Source organism: Melopsittacus undulatus, chromosome Z, assembly GCF_012275295.1.
Source record: "Melopsittacus undulatus isolate bMelUnd1 chromosome Z, bMelUnd1.mat.Z, whole genome shotgun sequence".
In the NCBI taxonomy this organism is placed as follows: Eukaryota; Metazoa; Chordata; class Aves; order Psittaciformes; family Psittaculidae; genus Melopsittacus; species Melopsittacus undulatus.
In genome coordinates, this window is record NC_047557.1 from 80,991,570 (window position 1) to 81,010,589 (window position 19,020).

General features: G+C 42.7%; 1 protein-coding gene across 1 annotated transcript; it reads left to right on the top strand.

Moving 5' to 3' along the window:
• The first annotated feature begins 1,012 nt into the window (after positions 1 to 1,012).
• RGMB (repulsive guidance molecule BMP co-receptor b) lies at positions 1,013 to 15,635 on the top strand. Its single transcript, XM_005152311.2, has 3 exons — positions 1,013 to 1,294; positions 4,603 to 5,114; positions 14,519 to 15,635. The coding sequence occupies exons 1-3, from the start codon at positions 1,183 to 1,185 to the stop codon at positions 15,185 to 15,187; spliced, it is 1,293 nt and encodes a 430-aa protein (XP_005152368.2). The 5' UTR covers positions 1,013 to 1,182; the 3' UTR covers positions 15,188 to 15,635.
• Positions 15,636 to 19,020: the final 3,385 nt, after the last annotated feature.

Consider the following 19,020-nt stretch of genomic DNA (forward strand, 5'->3'; position numbering starts at 1 on the left):
AAGGAAGAAATTCTTTACTGTTATGGTGGTGAGGCACTGGAATGGGTTGCCTGGGGAGACAGTGAATGCTCCATCCCTGGCAGTGTTCAAGGCCGGGCTGGATGAAGCCTTGGCTGATACGGTTTAGTGTGAGGGGTCCCTGCCCATGGCAGAGGGGGGTTGGACCTAGATGATCTTAAGGTCCTTTCCAACCCTAACTATTCTATGATTCTATGATTTGACCTAATGAAAGTCCTGTCAGTTTTTGTCCACAAATAAATCACGTAAATGGCTTTAGCCATTGAAGTTGGATGGGGCTTGTAGCAACCTGCGCTACTGGAAGGTGTCTCTGTTAATGGCAGGGGGCTGGAACCGGATGAGCTTTAAAGGGCCCTTCAAGCCCAAACTGTTCTGCGGTACTATGAGATGTGCCTTGGGTGAGTGACCACTAACTGGTAGTGTTGGGACTTCTACCCTATGAGTGGCCGGATGCAGAGGAAGAGGGTGTACCCGCAGACGTCGCTTGTGCTGGGGCGGGTCAGCCTGCAGGAAGTTTTACCCATGCGTCTCCAGCTGCTGTTCTACCTGTGCGGCCCGGTCCAGCCTTGCCACCGCAACACCCCTCACCCGCACCTGGCCGGCCTGCGCGCGACCGTTGGCGGTTACACTTAGCACCGCAACCCCTCCCGTCACCCATATTGCTGGCGCAGCCAATCCCATCCGCCGGGAGCGCCCCTGGGCACCGCTGCGGTTGGCAGTAAGCGTGTCCGTGTCCGGCTGGACGGGGTGGGGGGAGTGGTTTATTGCGCAGCGCCCCGCAGGGCAGAAGGCAAGGCGCGAGGGGGTGAGCCGTCGCGGGGCTTGTCGGACAGGCCGGATAGGCAATGGGAAGCGGCGGCCCTAGAAGGGTGGAGAGTCGTGGGGGGCGGGCACAGTAAGCGGGAGGCCGGTGGGCTGTATGGGGATGCGGTAGGCGCACCCGCGTTTGCCTCCTCCTTCACCCCTTCCTTCCCCCCCTCACCGGCTCCTTCTCTTTGTGCGCATTTCCTTCTACAGCCGTGCCGTGCAGCCCCGCGTCCGCCCCGCTGTGTGCCCTCGTCGCCGTGCCTTTGAAGGAAGGAGAGGAAGCCACACGGAGGTGGTTGCCCTCCTGCCGCCTCATGCCACGGCCCCGTTCCGCCGCCAGTCCGGGGACCTGCATGGATGGGCATGGGGAGAGCTGGGCCTTCCCGCGCCGCCTGTGCTGAGCCGCCGCGCCGCGCATCGCTTGCCGCCGTCTGTCTCCTCGCCACCCTGGGGCCACTGCTGGGCTCAGGTACCGGGCGAGGGGCAGCTTGAGGGTGGGAAGGGGAAAGCAGAGCTGGAAGTGATGGGTGAGAGAAGCCGGGCTGTGCGGCGTCCTGCCTCAGGACACAGGGAACCGCTGTTGCTTTTTGCTTCAGGTGGAGCCAGCGTTTGCCTGGCAGACTGTAAACGTTGGGAAGGAGGTGAAAGTTGCCCCGCACACTGGAGGTGCTTGCTAAAGTGATCTCTGCTTTCAACTCGGAAGTGATCTGGGAAGTTGTAGTTCTGTGAAAACGTTTTTCTCTAACTTGAGCTCTTTTATATATTTTATAGTCTTAATGAAATAAATTATAGGGAAAAGTCATCCCATTTAATCAAGTCGCTGTTCATTCACCCCCCTCTGTACCAAGAGCGCACTGAAAGCACAAAGCAGATTTCCTAAAGTTGCGAGGAGTGTGCAGAACAGATTTGTTAGACTATTTAATAACTTGACTGACTTGCTCAGCTAGACTTGTATGTGATTAAAATAATATCACAAATCATAACTGAAAGGAAATACACGAAGTTTTGATGCTTTGACAATCAGGCTGTTGACCAGTGTTGCCTGTGTGATTTTGCTTGGCATTGGGGATTTTTGTTTGTGTATCTGAAAACCAGAATTTTATTATTCTCCCTTACCCCCCACTCCGTTCTTTTGCAAAGCTACACATCACTTGAGCAAAGATGAAGTGAGAATCATAGAATCATAGAATAGTTAGGGTTGGAAAGGAACTTAAGATCATCTAGTTCCAACCCCTCTGCCATGGGCAGGGACACCTCACACTAAACGATGTCACCCAAGGCTTTGTCCAAGCTGGCCTTGAATACTGCCAGGGATGGAGCATTCACTGTCTCCCCAGGCAACCCATTCCAGTGCCTCACCACCATAACAGTAAAGAATTTCTTCCTTATATCCAGTCTAAACCTCTGCTGTTTAAGTTTCAACCCTTTACCCCTTGTCCTATCACTACAGTCCCTAATGAATAGTCCCTCACCAGCATCCCTGTAGGCCCCTTCAGGTACTGGAAGGCTGCTATGAGGTTTCCATGCAGCCTTCTCTTCTCCAGGCTGAACAGCCCCAGCTTTCTCAGCCTGTCTTCATACAGGAAGTGCCTCAATCCCCTGATCATGAGGATCATGGCCCTCCTCTGGACTTGTTCCAACAGTTTGATGTCCTTTTTATGTTGAGGACACCAGAACTGCACACAGTACTCCAACTGAGGTCTCACGAGAGCAGAGTAGAGGGGCAGGATCACCTCCTTTGACCTGCTGGTCACGCTCCTTTTGATGCAGCCCAGGATACGGTTGGCTTTCTGTGCTGTGAGTGCACACTGCTGGCTCGTGTTCATTTTCTCATTGACTAACACCCCCAAGTCCTTCTCCACAGCACTACCATGAATTTCCTTTTTGCCCAACCTGTAGCTGTGCCTGGGATTGCTCTGACCCAGGTGTAGGACCTTGCTCATTCATGGTCATGCTTGGCTTTAGGTTAGAGCCTTCCTCCTTCTACTCTGTGTTGTCTTGGAATTTTGATGGGAGATTTGTGTTAGCTACACATCACTGGCAAAACATGTTGCCCTTAAATTCATGGTTTTGATATTCAGAGTAAGTCATGTGAGTGCTGACTCACAGGAGGGTTAGCTAAGGGCAAAGCAAAGAAATTGCTGGTATCTAACCTCTTATCACTGTGAATTGCAGAAAGTAACTGTGTTTAAAAATGAGGAGTGCTACATTACTATTCAGTCCATTTTCCACTCCTGGTGTCTCAGGAGTTCAGGATTATTTTAAATAGGCCATCAAGTCAGAAGTCAGACTGGACCCATGCCTGTTTTACTTAGAGGACACACAAAGCAAGTGGGCAAAGTAGAAAAACGGTTTGAAAGGAAGGAAAAGAATATCTGTTAGGTATTTTCTCTATTAAGTGTCCCAAGAATCCCAAAGATATTTCCATGAATCTTCGTAAGCATTTTTGTGGTGTTCAAAATATGCTTTATGTCAGTTAGAAATGACACATTAATATATGCACAGCTGAATTTTATAGGTAATAAAATAACAGATAAGTGCAACGTTTTTCTAGTAGATATTTTGGGTATTTTGCTAGGCACAGGGGTTTTTGTTTGTGTATCTGAAAACTAGAATTTGATTATTCCCCTCTCCCCTAAGCTATTGGATGAAGTCTTGCACATACTTTTTATGAAGGTCCATTTTCTGTTAAGGCTGTTCTCAGGTCTTTGGATGGGAAGAAACATGATCTCTCTTTTGACTGGGGTACTCCTAATTTTAACCCCTGTGAAACATGGGTCTGTTGTTTCCTTAGTGCAGGGTGCAGTCTCATTTGTTTCTGCTTCTTCTTGTATAGAAATTACCTACAGAAGACTGTTAACTGCCAGTGAAAATCTGGAAGAATCAGTTCATGACAATGAGGGCTGTGGAGGAGAGGGCTGTAAAACTCCAGTTTGCTTGCTGGGATGGTAATTATGCTTTTTTTGTGGGAATCAGCTGATCAGATAAGGTATAACTGGTTTGTTCATGTAAACTGAAGTGTGTACCTGTTGTGCACATCTGATAAGTCGTAAAGTTTTTTTGTGGGGAGAGTTTCTTTGCTTCTAATCTTATTACTGAATTGCCCAGTAAGACATACTGCTATTGCAGTGTATGGATTCCTTAGCTGGCAATATGCATTTCAGTCAGCTGTGGGTTTTCTTGTTCATAAGTTGCAGAAGGTGAGCAGTGAAGCTTATGGCAATGCCAGGGAAATAAAGCAAACTTAAGCCTGCTTCCCTGCCATCCTTCCCCCCCCACCTTGCTTTGTAGAAGAGAAACTTTGGTTCATTCAGTCTGTTTTTGTCTGAACGTTTATTGCTTGCTGCCTTTACCACATTCTTCAGAAGAGCAGGATTCTGTTTAAAAGTTGAGTAACTTGTGTAAAGTATCGAAAGACAAAATGGAGACTTGCTTATTGACTAAGTGATTAACTTAAGCGCAGAATCACATCATTACCTTGATATCTGGAAAGAAATGCTGGGCTCTCACTTGGCAGGAGCTAGTGCTTTTAATTTCTGTCTAGACAATATCAAGTAACAGTTAAGTCATGCGTGGGTCATCTCAGCCATTGAGATGGTCTGTATTGCTGTCTTTCTGTCCCTCAACCCCTTTTTCTCTATTACATGGTGTTTCATTAATGGATGAGCACTGTAAGTTGTTTTCAGGTTATTTTCTACAGTACCTGTGGGTATGTCATGGGGTATTGCAATCTAAGAGGTTTGCTTGATTTCTTTCTGCCATCTGTTTTGTGCTTAGGTGATGGCCAGCGGCAAACACCTTGTCGAATCCAGAAGTGCACCACTGATTTTGTATCCTTAACTTCACATCTAAATTCGGCTCTTGAGAGCTTTGATTTGGAGTTCTGCAAGGCCCTGCGAGCATACTCTGCCTGTACCTATCTCAATTCCAAAGTATGCCGTGGAAACCTAGTTTACCATTCTGCAGTACTTGGGATCAGTGATCTCATGAGCCAGAGAAACTGTTCCAAAAATGGACCCACATCATCCAGCGACCCTGAAGTAACCTATGATTCCTGCAATTACAGTGGCCACCCAGAAACCAGAGAACATCAGGGCGGGGAGAAGACTGCTCCCCCTACTTACCTATTTTGTGGCTTGTTTGGTGATCCTCATCTGAGAACTTTTAAGGATCACTTCCAGACATGCAAAGTGGAAGGTGCTTGGCCTCTTATAGACAATAACTTCTTATCAGTGCAAGTGACCAATGTGCCTGTGGTAGCAGGATCCAGCGCTACTGCTACAAATAAGGTATGAATTGTTCTTAAGCACTATGCATGCATGCTGAAATGAAAGACTGAGGCAGTAGAGTAAGTCACTTAACAGTTAAGAAGTGTAGTACCTTTAGAATCTTCTATGCAGTAGTCTAAGAAAGTAAAACTACTAATCCCTTCTGAAAATGAAAACTTAAAACGAGTCGCTTTCTTTTTTATGCTCCTCCTCAGCACAAGCAAATCCTGTACATATCACAACATAAGCCTGTAATACTTACATTTAAGCCTTTACATTTAACATTGTAATGCTTTAAAACAGCTGTTAGATTGCAGCATCTGTGACTGCCTCTGCACTTTGTAGAAGTATCAGGCAAGAAGGAGGGAAAGAGTCTAAGTCTGCTTTTCATTAATTCTCTAAATTGTGTAGCTGTAAAGGTAGAAAACAAAAAAAAAACTGAGTGGCACAACACGAGTTACCAAGACACTGAGGGCTCAGAGAAGAGACAAGAAGGGGAACTGCTAAGAATTGAGAGGGGGCAACAGAAAAATTATGTTGATGACAAATGGTTCTCAGAACATTTAGTATCTTGGGTTTACTAAAGAAGCAGCAGCCTGAAAATTATGCTCAGTGTGTAAATCCCTGTTCAGACTGGCAAGACTCAACATTACTCCTCTCAGCCACTTGAGGTGGCTAGAAGAGCAATGCATATTCCTAGTAGTGATAACTTATACCATTTCCTTAGCTTAAGAAAAGTACTTGTCTCTTTCTGCTGAAGGCAGATAGCAAGTGTGTCTATTTGAAAAAAAAATAAGGCAGTGTAAAGCATGTGCCTGGCTAAGATGTCCTTAGATTTTTCATCTAGGGCTGAAAAATGCTCTGAACTTTTGGGGGCATCTTTCTATAAGTAAAAGAAATTACTTGAACCTGCAGTTGAAGCTGATGTTGTCATATATCTTGTTCCCTTTTTGGAGTGAAATGGCCTTTTTATAACTTTGGTAGTGTAGCTCTGGCATTTGCAAGGTAGGTCATGTTATGTGTACACAGTTTGAAGACCATCAATATTTAAGAATTTTCACTGTTTTGTTAAGCTCAGAAGTAGGTTGGGGTGGGGTTTTCTGTTGTTTTTTTGTTTGTTTTTTGGCCAGGCTAGGAGTAGATGGTGCGGTTCACAGTAGGTTAGAACCTGCACATCTTCCATGGAGATGACTGTGCAGTGATAATTGAAAATCAGTTTTGTTGTTTCATTCATGCTGGTTTCTGAGGTACTGACTAATGTCAATGTTTGTATGAGTTAGATAAATTTTTGCATTTGCCAGAGGCTGGATTGATAGATTACTGAAATTCAGAATTGCCTTTTCCCAACTTGTGCCTGTTCCAAGAGCAGTCTGTATTGTGAGTGACATCTGAAGGACTACCAAATGAAGAGAATGAGGCTAACCTGAGTAAGCTTTACAAAAGAGACTTTGGTCCATTGAAATCTGCTCCAGTGGCTACTTAAATAAGCACAAGAAAAAGCTGCATTTCATAATCTGCAGTAGGCTTTTATTCTCAGTTTTGCTAAAGTCTTGTGGAATGTTCTTCATTTCCTGTTACTGGTAGTACTGGAGAAGAAAGTTGAGAGTAATTTTGTGTATGAATTGTGTAGGTGGTGTCTGATTGTAATAGGTAATGATCTTACCCTTAGCCGCATTCTGAGAATGATTGACTATGGTAGCATGTTATGCTGGTATGTGTCTCCTTAAACAGATAACCAAGAGGAGAACTTCAGGAAATGAATGTCTATATGTACATTTAAAAGGCATACCTTCTGTCTTTATTCTCATTGTTTTTGTGTCTTTCTTTGACTTGTCATTCTGGAAAAAGTGATAATACATTTTTTTCTCCTGTAATAGTATTTTACCATCCTTACTGTTGCACAAGTACAGCTAAGTGTGCAGAAGCAATTAAATAAGATACATGGCTTAAGGTATTAGAAATGTCTGTGTTAATATCCGATAGATGTTGTAGAGTCCTTGAGTTTTTTTCTTTCTTTGCCAGATAATCAAACTCATCAGCACACCTGTTTGTAGGAAAATAAGGTTGTTTGAACATGCAAGTAGCTTAGCAAGATAAGTTTTAATAGCTGTCTTAACTCCTTTATTTCTTTCTGGAGAATGCTGCTACAAAATGATACAAAAAAGGCTTTTTAAACTACACTGCTGCTTCTAGTTTCATTCCTGTAACATTTTTCTCTGCAAGTAGTCCATTTTAGTTGTGGTGGTGGACCATCTACTGCTGGGTGTACTTTCCTAATTTCAGCCACAGGTTAGCTTAAGGCATCTTCAACTGCTCCTAAGAGAAATTTAGTGACTTTAAGCTGTGTAGTACTTTTTCCCTAGCTGAGAACATGTTAATAGTTTCCAGAACATTAACCACTGTTAGTCTCACAGCTTTTTCATTGTGGGTATTTGACATAGGTGCTTAATGGGAAAGATGACAAAGGTTTGTGCAGAATGTAAATTGTGCAGAAGCTGAAGCAAATACTAGCTTACTTAATCCAGTCTAAAGCAGACCTAATGAAAGCAAAGACAAGAAGAGCAGAAAATTCAGATGCTCCTGAATGCACTTTTTTTAGGGGAAATGATTTAGCAGACTATAGGAATAGAATATTTAATCTTCAACCCATATGCAGTTGTGCTTTTGAAAGGGATATATCATCACTTGCCCTTGCCGGTAGTTTGTGCCTTCAAATTTATCATACTTTTCTGGTGTATCAAGCTTTAAGGGAATCTGCAATGAAGGGGGCATTATGTGTAAAGTAAGTTGCCTTGCATCCAAAACTTACAAGACTGAATAACCCCGGTAGTCTGAGGGCTATCCAGTGAATTCATAACCGACAAGAGAGAAGGAGACTTTTAAGGAAGAATGTGAAGAATAAGGATATGTTTCCTGCTGTGCCCACCCCATCTGGTAGCAATGTATGAGGAGCAGGGAAACTCTTCCTTTAATTCTCTAATGGGAAGGATACATCTCTTGAGGGAGTTGTGTATTTATTCACAAAATACTCTTGGCAGTTTGTAGTCATTTTGCTTATTTGTGATGGTAACAAGATCTCTATTCATAGTGAACAAAGTTATTCTGTTTTGTGGTGTAGCTGAAAATTGAAACTCTGTTCTATTTTTGACCTTGTCTGATGTGCTTGTGCCCCTTGGCATAGGATCCTATGGCCTTTCAGCTGGAGAATGAAGAATCATCGCTAAGTAACAGGGAAACTGGGTTAAAACTCTTTTTCTTTCTGATGGATTTTCTGTATGAGTTTTGGATAGGTTACTGGAATTTTTTGCCTTATTTCCTCAGCTATGAGGAGCTACCCTCTCCTGAGAGCAGTTTGTGGATTTTCTGAGCATAAATGGCTACAACAAGGGGTGATATAGGGAGCAGGTAGGAAGGGTATTGTATAATACATTAAATACATTTTTTAATTTATTTATTGTGTGCTTTATGTGGAGGGGTGCAAAGTCTTTCTTGGGTTTCATTGCTGTGACAGGTGTTCTGGATATCACTATTGTAGTATCCCTGAATAGCAAATGAGGCAGAGATGCTTGGGCTTGACTATGGAAAACTTTCCTTCTTGTTTGCAGTATTTGGAAATGGAGTTTTTCCTATCTGAGTGTTTCACAGTGGGTAGCTTAAGGGTGACAGTGAATGGAAGGACAGAGAAGGAAAAAAAACCACAGAACTTCTACTGTAGAGAATTTTAGTAATCCTATAACTTTGAAACTGGGAATTGATGATATTATCAGAGTAAAGGAACATTGGGTCTAATGTTCTTTTTTCCTGGAGTCAAAATCTCTCTTGCAGCATGGTTTCTATTTTTGCAGAAAATCACTGCAGACTGAGCAGTGTACTAAGTCTCCTTTGAGGAATATTAAAACATTTGTCCTGCAGTTACCATTCAGTTGTTCTGAGTAGGATCATCAGATAACTGATCATGCATGATTTTTCTTTTCTTTTTTTTTTTTTTATTTTTATGAACATCCTACCTAAGCTAAAGATGAATTTGTCTTTACTTCTCACAAGTAGTACATATTACAGTTTTGTTGGGGGACTGTCGTGGTTTAAGCCCAGCTGGTAACTCAGAACCACACAGCCACTCGCTCACCATCCCCTTTCCTTCCCCCCACACTGTGGATATATGGATGAGTGGATCAAGCGCATCCTCAGTAAGTTTGCAGATGACACTAAGTTGGATGAGAGTGTTGATCTGCTTGAAGGTAAAAAGTGGGATCTGGACAGGCTGGATCAATGGGCTGAGGCCAGCTGTAAGAAATTCAATAAGGCAAAGTGCTGGGCCCTGCATGTGGGTCACAACAACCCCATGCAAAACTATAGGCTTGGGGAAGTCTGAAGTCTGGAGTGGGAACAAGGATGAAGTTGGTGAAGGGACTAGAAAAGAAGCTTTAAAAGGTGCAACTGAGGAAACTGGGATTGTTCAGCCTGGAAAAAAGGAGTCTGAGGGAAGACCTTACCACTCTCTACAACTAGCTGAAAGGAGGTTGTAGTGAAGTGGGGTCAGTTTCTTTTCCCAAGTAACAAGTGACAGGACAAGAGGTGATGGCCTCTAGCTGTGCCAGGAAATGTTTAAACTGGATATTGGGAAAAGTTCTTCACCAGAAGGATTGTCAAATACTGGCAGGCTGCCTGGGAAGTGTTTGATATATCATCCCTGGAGGTGCTTAAAGGATGGGTAGATGTGGCGCTTAAGGACATGGTTTAGTGGTGGACGGTGTAGTGTTAGATTAATGGTTGGACTTGCTGATCTTAAGGTCTTTTCCAGCCTAAATGGTTTTTATTCTACAAAATGCGTAGTAAAATCCTAACGTATAGTCATACGTACAGAACTGTAATTATGTTATGGTGGTAGTGAAGACTAATATGAGAAATCAGAGTTGAAAGTGTTGTTATAATGCACACAAGCCGAGCACCTTCTACAAATACATGAAGGCTTTCTAGAAACTTCACTTTAGCACCTCAGTAGCACCATCTTTGTATGTGCAGTGGGACTGAAGTAATCTCTGTGACTAGTACACTCAGTGAGGATGATGTTACTGGCATCAGTAGGAGTGGGATGATGGAAGTCCAAAATTAAATATTTCAAGTGCAAGGGGTTTGTTTGTTTTGTTTCAGGACTCTTAGTATAACTAGTATTTGTTTATTGTTCCAGAGACTTAACTGACGATTCAACCTTATTTTCATCTTTTAAGGTTCCTTGCTGCAGTAGCTTAAGAGCTTTATATGTGAGAACAAGGCTCAGACACTGGTACTTTAAAAAAATCCCAGCCTTTCTACATCTGAAGATTCTGCTATTTGGATTTGCCTGTCCTAGGTTTAGAAAGGCTTGTTTCTAGTCCATAAACAGTGATGCATGAGCAGATTTGCAAGGGTGTTCTTAAAACCCAGCCAGAGCAGAACACTACAGAAAGCACTATAGGTACGTGTACGTGTATTAGACATGTTACATTTGTTTGAAATAAACTTTTCCACTATTTAATTCTTTCTTTTACCTTGAGAACTTAAATAGTGAAAGCTTTGCCATGAAATTTGCTTCATATCCTTTTGCAACAAGCTCTTGAGTATCCCTCAGTACCAGGGTGCAAGAGTGAGGCAGGAGTGGGTAGTAAAAGGACCCTACAGAACTCTGCTTTTACTGATCTGTCCTTAGATGCATTAGATGGATGTCACATAACAGAAAACATAGTATCGAAATCTAGTGTCTTGAGCAGCAGTGTTTAAATATGAATATACCCTTGGAAAGTCTTAATGGTCTCTGTTGATTCTCTGGAGCATCTTACAAAGTATGTGGATGTCTTCATTTGACTAGGTCATTCAGCCCTCATTCAGCATGCAATGTTATTGCTATTCTTGTCTTATGGTAAAGGCTTCTATTCTTCCTCTTTGTCTCTGGAACTGTGCATTTCATACTTGCAGAGGAAGGAGCTTTGGAGAGAAAGTTTGTGGCTGCTTCCTGATAAATTCTGTTATGTGCCTTGTTTTAACTGTTTTATGAAGTAGCCAGTACTGTGTCTCATTAAAACCATTACCTTTTTTTGACTAGAGAGCTGCTCAGGTGCTAAGCAAACTTAGAGCTTTACTTCTGTTAAAATTCAAATAATTTTTTCCTTGCAGAGCAATGGAAATCTGCTTGAGGAAGCAGGAATACTTCTTTGAGCAGCCATACTTCTTTGAATAGTCTGTTGCACCAAAACTGTCCTGATTTACTGCATCAGGGTTTGGTTTATATGCAGGAATAAAAATATCTTGACAGATCTCAGGTTTCTCTTCTCTGGGTTGCTGAGATTACATCACTAAGCATAGAGTTGTGAGGTGGTCTTTGCAGGAATGAGGACACTTGTGGATTTTCTCTATTTTTGGGCATAGACATTCAAGCTTAATTGTGGTCCACAGAGATCAGTTTACCAAGTTGCTTGAGTACGGGCGATCTCAAGCTAGCTATATACTGATTAAAACAAAGAAAAAAATAATTGGAAGATTCCAGTCATACAGCACAAGTGGGCACATATTACATCAAGATAACACGTAGTGTCTGTGTGAGAGAGACAGAAAAACTGACAGCATCAAAGAGCTGGGACAAGCTAAACACTGAAAGCTAACAGTATACTGTTTAGAGTATGTATGTGTATTCCAAAGGAGAAACTGTTGAAATGGAAAGAGGGAGATGGAAAGACTTTTTGTCTTGCACAACTGCTGTGGAGAGGTGAGGCTAAGGAGGGGACAGGTTTTATTCAGATTTTCTGGAATCAGCTGCTTGTTTAACCTCTAGATTCGACTTCAGAGCAGAGGGGCAGGAAACAAGTGCAGAAGTATGTTGGTTAACTGAAGTGAAAATGTGAGGTTGCTATAGAGTATACATCAAGGAAAAAGTTTAATATTAGATTGAAAACGCCTTCTAATATGTTTTGGAGTACTCTGAATCTTTTAGCAGATTGCTTAAATCATATACTGCAAGTAATTTTGATCAGTCAGTGATGAAAATAATAACTAAAAGACCTATTTCTGGTGCAAAATTCCGTTTGAACATTCTAAGGAGTCGCTCCCCTCTGAAACTGAAAAGGAAGTAGCATAACTGTTTCCAGTATTTATTTATCTTTGTCAGTGACATGGACAGTGGGATTGAGTGTGCCCTCAGCAAGTTTGCCAATGATACCAAGCTGTGTGGTTCAGTTGATACGCTGGAGGGAAGGAATGCCATCCAGAGGGACCTTGACACACTTGTGAAGTGGGCTGATGCCAACCTTATGAAATTTAACCATGCTAAGTGCAAGGTTGCTAGGTCCTACAACTGGCTTGGAGCAATTCCAGGCTCAGCTACAGGTTGGACAGAGAAGAGATTCAGAACAGCCCTGAGGAGAAGGACGTGGGGGTGTTGGTTGATGAGAAAATGAACATGATCCAGCTGCAGTGTGCGCTTGCAGCCCAGAAAGCCAACCGTATCCTGGGCTGCATCAAAAGGAGCGTGACCAGCAGGTCGAAGGAGGTGATCCTGCCCCTCTACTCTGCCCTGGTGTGAGACCTCAGTTGGAGTATTGTGTGCAGTTCTGGTGTCCTCAATATCAAAAGGACATGGAACTGTTGGAACAAGTTCAGAGGAGGCCACAAGGATGATCAGGGGACTGGAGCACCTCCTGTATGAAGACAGGCTGAGAAAGTTGGGTCTGTTCAGCCTGGAGAAGAGAAGGCTGCATGGAGACCTCGTAGCAGTCTTCCAGTATCTGAAGTGGGCCTACAAGGATGCTCGGATGGACTATTCATTAGGGACTGTTGTGACAGGACAAGGAGTAACAGGTTAAGGATTAAACAGGGGAAGTTTAGATTGGATATAAGGAAGAAATTCTTTACTGTTATGGTGGTGAGGCACTGGAATGGTTTGCCCAGGGAAGTTGTGAATGCTCCATCCCTGGCAGTGTTCAAGGCCAGGTTGGACAGAGCCTTGGGTGACATCGTTTAGTGTGAGGTGTCCCTGCCCATGGCAGAGAGGTTGGAACTAGATGATCTTAAGGTCCTTTCCAACCCTAACTGTTCTGTGATTCTATGTGATTCCTCATTATAGTCTGCCAAGCAGCTTAATGATTCCCTTCAAGTAAGACTGGAGGACCTACTCTTTCTGTTGTGGCTTACTCAAAGAAATGTAAAGGTTGAAAAGGCCAGTCTTAATCTTAAAAGAATGAGTAACTGCTTTGTGCTCCCAATTTTCTGTACAGTCTTCAGAGACGTGTCTTTCAGTCTTAACTTGTCTCTCCATGGGCATATTTTCTAGCAAGAGTGGTCTGGAAGTGTCAAGTCTGCCAGTTCCTGGGACAGATGGATTCAGAAGCCTTAAACAATTACTTGACCAAGAAGAACAGCTGGCATATATCTGACGTCTCACTGCCTGCTGAGTTCATGGCTGATAAAGCACTAAATACATCAGTGCCTTTAAAGTAGTCTCGCACAACTAATCCTGCAACACATGCAACAAGTGTACCACAACATGTGTACCTAGCAAAGGTGATACAGTCACTGTAAATGGAGTTATGAGAATATTGTGAGTGGGGGAAGCTGAGTTCTTTTGTACCTTTGTGTGATTTTTGCAGAGTCTCGTTCTGATTCTGCCATAGTGGCTACCTCACATTGGGGAAAATTACTTAGCAGTTAGCTTCTCTGTGAATGCAGGATGCATTCCAAAGCATTAAGAAACCATCAGGCAGAAGGGAATTCTGATGTTTAATTAAATAGAAAGCCTTTTCCTTTCCTGACCTTGTGGCTGTTGCCACATGCTGATAGTCTTGTTTCCAAGCCAGCGATAAGACCAACAGGTTCATACTGTAGAAGAGAATGCTCAAGGGGACACCTTATAGTAGCCATCCAATACCTAAATAAGGCCTACAAACAACCTGGAGATGGACTTTTTACAATGGCCTGTAGGGACAGGACAAGGGGAATGGCCTTAACCTTACAGAGCAGAGATTGAGATGAGCTCTTAGGCAGAAGTTCTTTCCTGTGAGGGTGCTGAGGCCCTGGCACAGGTTGCCCAGAGAAACTGTGGCTGCCCCATCCCTGGCAGTGTTCAAGGCCAGGTTGGACAGGCCTTGGAGCTACTTGGTCTAGTAGAAGGTGTTCTTGCCTGTGGCAGTGCAACTAGCTGATCTTTAAGGTCGCTTCCAGCCCAAACTGTTCTATGATTCTATGATTTAACAATTGCTATCTTGTAAAACATTGTTTCAAGCATATATACGATTTTCCTCATCCTGTAGGTATGAGCTGGGGACGGCTATCAAGCTCTGAGGCAGTGGGCGGTCCCAGATACGTTTGGTTACAAAATGGAAAAGGGATTGAAATTATTTTTTTTTCTACTAACTTTTCCTTTTTTTTCTCTACCTCTCCTCCTGACCCCACCCCCCCAGATAACTATTATCTTTAAATCATACCAAGACTGTACAGATCAGAAAGTATACCAAGCAGTGACTGATGATTTGCCTGCAGCTTTTGTTGATGGTACAACAAGTGGAGGTGATGGGAACACCAAGAGCTTGCGAATTGTGGAGAAAGTCAGTGGCAAATACATCGAAATGCATGCCAGGTACATTGGAACGACAGTGTATATACGCCAGCTTGGGCACTACCTAACTCTGGCCATTCGCATGCCTCAAGAAGTGGTCATGGCCCATGAGGAGAGCCAGGATCTGCAGCTGTGTGTGAATGGTTGCCCTTCAAGTGAACGTATCGATGATAATGGCCACTTACCATTACCTGTGATGGATCACTTGCTCCCTCAGCATGGTTCCGCTCATCCCCAATCAGTGTACACACTGGAAGCTGCCACCACCAAGTGCCATGAGAAGATGCTGCTGAAGGACTTATATTTTTACTCATGTGTATTTGATCTGCTCACCACTGGTGATGCTAACTTCACAGCTGCTGCTCACAGTGCTTTGCAGGATGTGGAGTCACTGCACCCCAGAAAAGAGCACTGGCATATCTTTCCCAACAGTGAAGGTGGGGGTGTGGAAAAGGGTAACAAATTCTTTGTTGGTCTTGGACTTGTGTGCTTGATCCTTGTTGTGTTTTTGTAGAGCTTTTTTGTCTATAACAAAGTTTTGAAATATATCTATTGGCATAATATATTGATAAATATAAGTATATATGTATATACCATGTATATGAAGGGGTGTTTTGTCTTGGGACACCCACCAGATTGTACATACTGTGTAAATGTTTTAATGTGTGATTGCTGTAGTATTCTTTGTATCTGTTTTGTAATTGATGAGATATTTTATAATGTCCCTGCATTGGGTCCTGATAGAAAGCACTTTATTTTTTTATATATTAAATATTTATGTGTGTCTGAGTATGTATTATACATATAAACATGTTCATACAACATTCAGTGCTACCTCTAAGTACTACTTAGTTTAACACAATTCTTTAATGGGATTTATTCATGGGGGTTTTCTGTCACTTCTCTTGCTCCAGAGACAGTACGTTTCTTGTTCTGTAATGGCATTGGTGGTTTGCTGGGCTTGCTAGTTAAAATCATTAAAAATGGAATTGTATTCTGTCTCTCAAGCAAATGGCTATCCTGTCTTTGGAGGGAGAGAGTAAAATGCTTCCTGTTAGCTCAAATGACAATCTTGGATAACCTGAATTACAGAGCCTTCTTTGTAATTCTGACATTTCCTAGTTTCATGGCATGAGTTTCAAAAGAAGAAAAGGAAGTGAGACTTGCAATGTAACTGTTGCAGCTGCCCCTAACCTCAAGGGTGGTCATTCTCCAAGGTGAACTGGAGAAATCACAAGTCTGAAGTCTGTCTCTTGCTTAGGTGCTAATCTTATCTATACATACAGGAGAAAGGCAGTTGAGACCACAGGCTCTGACTAATTTCACTGAAGAGCTAGGAGGAGAATGATTTGGTAGCCTGAATGCCTTAATCTGCTGCAAGGAGTGGAAGTTTTAATTCATTCTACAATAAACCCAGTTCTAAGACATACTTATTTCACTCTCGAAACTTTTCATCAGAGACGGGACACATACATCAGAAGTGCTATCTGAATAAGACTCAGATAGCACTTGCCTTTGTTTGGTAAACTTGATCTAGTGTTTGCCTTGGTTGGCGGGAGATAGAGTTTATTTACAGAATTAAAGCTCCTAGTTTTTATGAACACTTGCTAGGTTAGGGAATGTTGACTGTTAAGGCCAGCAGCAGTCTTCTCAAAGAAACTAATTAATTCCCTGTCTGGATGGGTAACTGCATACAGGTGTTACTCTGGGAATACCTGAGATGAAAGTAGTCAGAACTGAGGGAAGGCTGAAGGTGAAACTTTATTTTTGACTTTTACTGTATTTGCAGCTTATTATATCTGATGATGCTGTTTCAGATGAGTTAGACTTGTGGATAATGTGGCCCCTGCACCTTCACATAATGCTGACAGGCTTTTTCCTCTTTTGTGTGGATGAACTTCCTTTTCAGTGCTCTGAATTTAGAGTTCTCATGGCTGAAAATTAGTGGATGAACCTAGTGTTGCTTGCAGTGGTGCACATACTTACTGGGCAGGCACCATATACTAGTTAACTTCCTCTATTCCTGGAGCCTGTATGCATATACATATGTATGCTATATATATTTCTACTAGTATTAAGTTGTTAGCTTCTCAGATAAATAATATTTTGGAACTGTGGTAATTCCCAGAAAGAGTTTTGAATTTTCTTGTTCCTGCTGTGGGATTTATTGAGAAAATGTTATTTGCACATGTTCATTCTTGAGGTCTTTAAGAGAGCTTTAGTTAATACCAAACATGTGGTCATTTTGAAGCTAGTGATGATAGCTTAAGCTTAGAGGAACACTTTTTTTTTTTCCACAGGTCCTCCAAATATCTGTGTTGAATACACATAGTTTTCATGCTTAGAAACCCCACAATGTATCAGTCTTTGCCAAACCTTTTAGATGTGGTTCATGAATATACCAGTAAGTGTATGTTTATGTAAAAGAGTGGCTAAGCAGCGTGTAAATACTTTAAATTATTGTGAAAGAAGAATGAGGTTGCTTTCTCTGATGAGGAACATCTATAATGTGGTGTTAGTGACCCCTAGTGGGGTGCAGAGAAATTTGGGATGTGATCTACATACTGGGCAGGGAATCTATAAATAAAGCCCCAGTTTGTCTCATTAGCCATCACTTGCTGGATAGAAATGTGCTGAGCATATTACACTTTACACTTTACATTACACTTCCTTGCAGATGCTTTTCCCTCTGCTATATAAGCTGTGTAGTGAAATTTATGACCGTCAGCTGTAAACCAGGCTGGTACACTAGAGATAGTGTCTGGGAAAAAAACAGCAGGAACCATCCCCTCACGATCCCACTTGCACACTTCCTTCATGGTGCTTGCAGAGATACTTGAAAGGGCTTTAACACAGTAATCTGATATTGCTGCATCCGTCTTGAAAGGTGTTATGAAAATCCTTTTTTAAAGTTACTGGAGAACTCTCAGACCAGAAGAACCCAGGAAGAGGAAATTACTTGCTGTGATTTTAATTAGAACAACTGAAGAAGAGCTGTTGTGTTAAAAGAATAAATTACATTGAAGAGTCCAAAAGATTACAGAACTTTGTATAACAAGATGATCTCCTATGTATATATGGGAATTGTAATATTATAGCTTCAGGGCTGATCAAGCAAGTGCCCTGACTTAAAACCGGTCCTGTCAGGTACATACCCAGAAAACTAGACCTAATAAACACAAATCTGAATGTTGTTTTTCTAAGCTTGTGTTTTAGCTAGAATTTGAGGCATATGTAGAACAATCTCATGTGGTAGATGCATCACTAAATGATCTGTGGAAATAACTATAGGAAGCAAAAGGAGCTTTAAATACACGTATGTTTAGTATATGCAGAGGATCCCTTCATATCTGTAAGAGCTTACTTTCAAAGGTGATGATCTACCACCACAAGCTCTGCAGAAGGAAATATAGCATGATCCATCAGGATTTTAATGCAACAAATAGTAAGCTATTACTGATGCTATTACTTGTTTTTAAATTGGAGAGACATAAGTGTGAAAATGGACCACTTTGTAGGTAATGAATTGGCTGGATGGCCACACAAAAAGTTGTGGTCAGTGGCTCAGTGTTTACGCAGAGAATGGTGATGAGAGGTGTCCCTCAGGGGTCAGTACTGGGACCAATCCTGTTCATCTTTGTTGACAATACCGACGGTGTGATTGAGTGTGCCTTCAGCAATTTTGCTGATCTCACTGATCTAGGTGGTTTGGTTGATAACACTGGAGGGAAGGGATGGCATCCAGAGGGACATTGACGCACTTGAGAGGTGGCCAATTCCAGCCTCATGAAGTTCAACCAAGCCAAGTGCAAGGTCCTACACCTGGGTCGGGCCAATCCCAGGCACAGCTACAGGTTTGGCAGAGAAGAGATTCAGAACAGCCCTGAGGAGAAGGACGTGGGGGTGTTGGCTGATGAGAAAATGAACATGAGCCGGCTGCAGTGTGCGCTTGCAGTCCAGAAAGCCAACCATGTCCTGGACTGCATCAAAAGGAACGTGACCAGCAGGTCGAAGGAGGTGATCCTGCCCCTCTACTCTGCTCTCGTGAGACCTCACTTGGAGTATTGTGTGCAGTTCTGGTGTCCTCAACATAAAAAGGACATGAAACTGTTGGAACAAGTCCAGGGGAGGCCACGAGGATGATCAGGGGACTGGAGCACCTCCCATACAAAGATAGGCGGAGGAAGCTGGGGCTGTTCAGCCTGGAGAAGAGAAGGCTGCGTGGAGATCTTGTAGCAGCCTTCCAGTATCTGAAGCGGGCCTACAAAGATGCTGGTGAGGGACAGTTCTTTAGGGACTGTAGTAGTAGGACAAGGGGTGATGGGTTTAAATTTAAACAGGGGGAGT

Bases quoted from the DNA above. Each gene is read 5' to 3' on its own strand.
- RGMB (XM_005152311.2), top strand. From the start codon at position 1,183: ATGGGCATGGGGAGAGCTGGGCCTTCCCGCGCCGCCTGTGCTGAGCCG. The intron at 1,295-4,602 runs GTACCGGGCGAG...TTTTGTGCTTAG, and splicing joins GGGGCCACTGCTGGGCTCAG to GTGATGGCCAGCGGCAAACA. The intron at 5,115-14,518 runs GTATGAATTGTT...CCACCCCCCCAG, and splicing joins GCGCTACTGCTACAAATAAG to ATAACTATTATCTTTAAATC.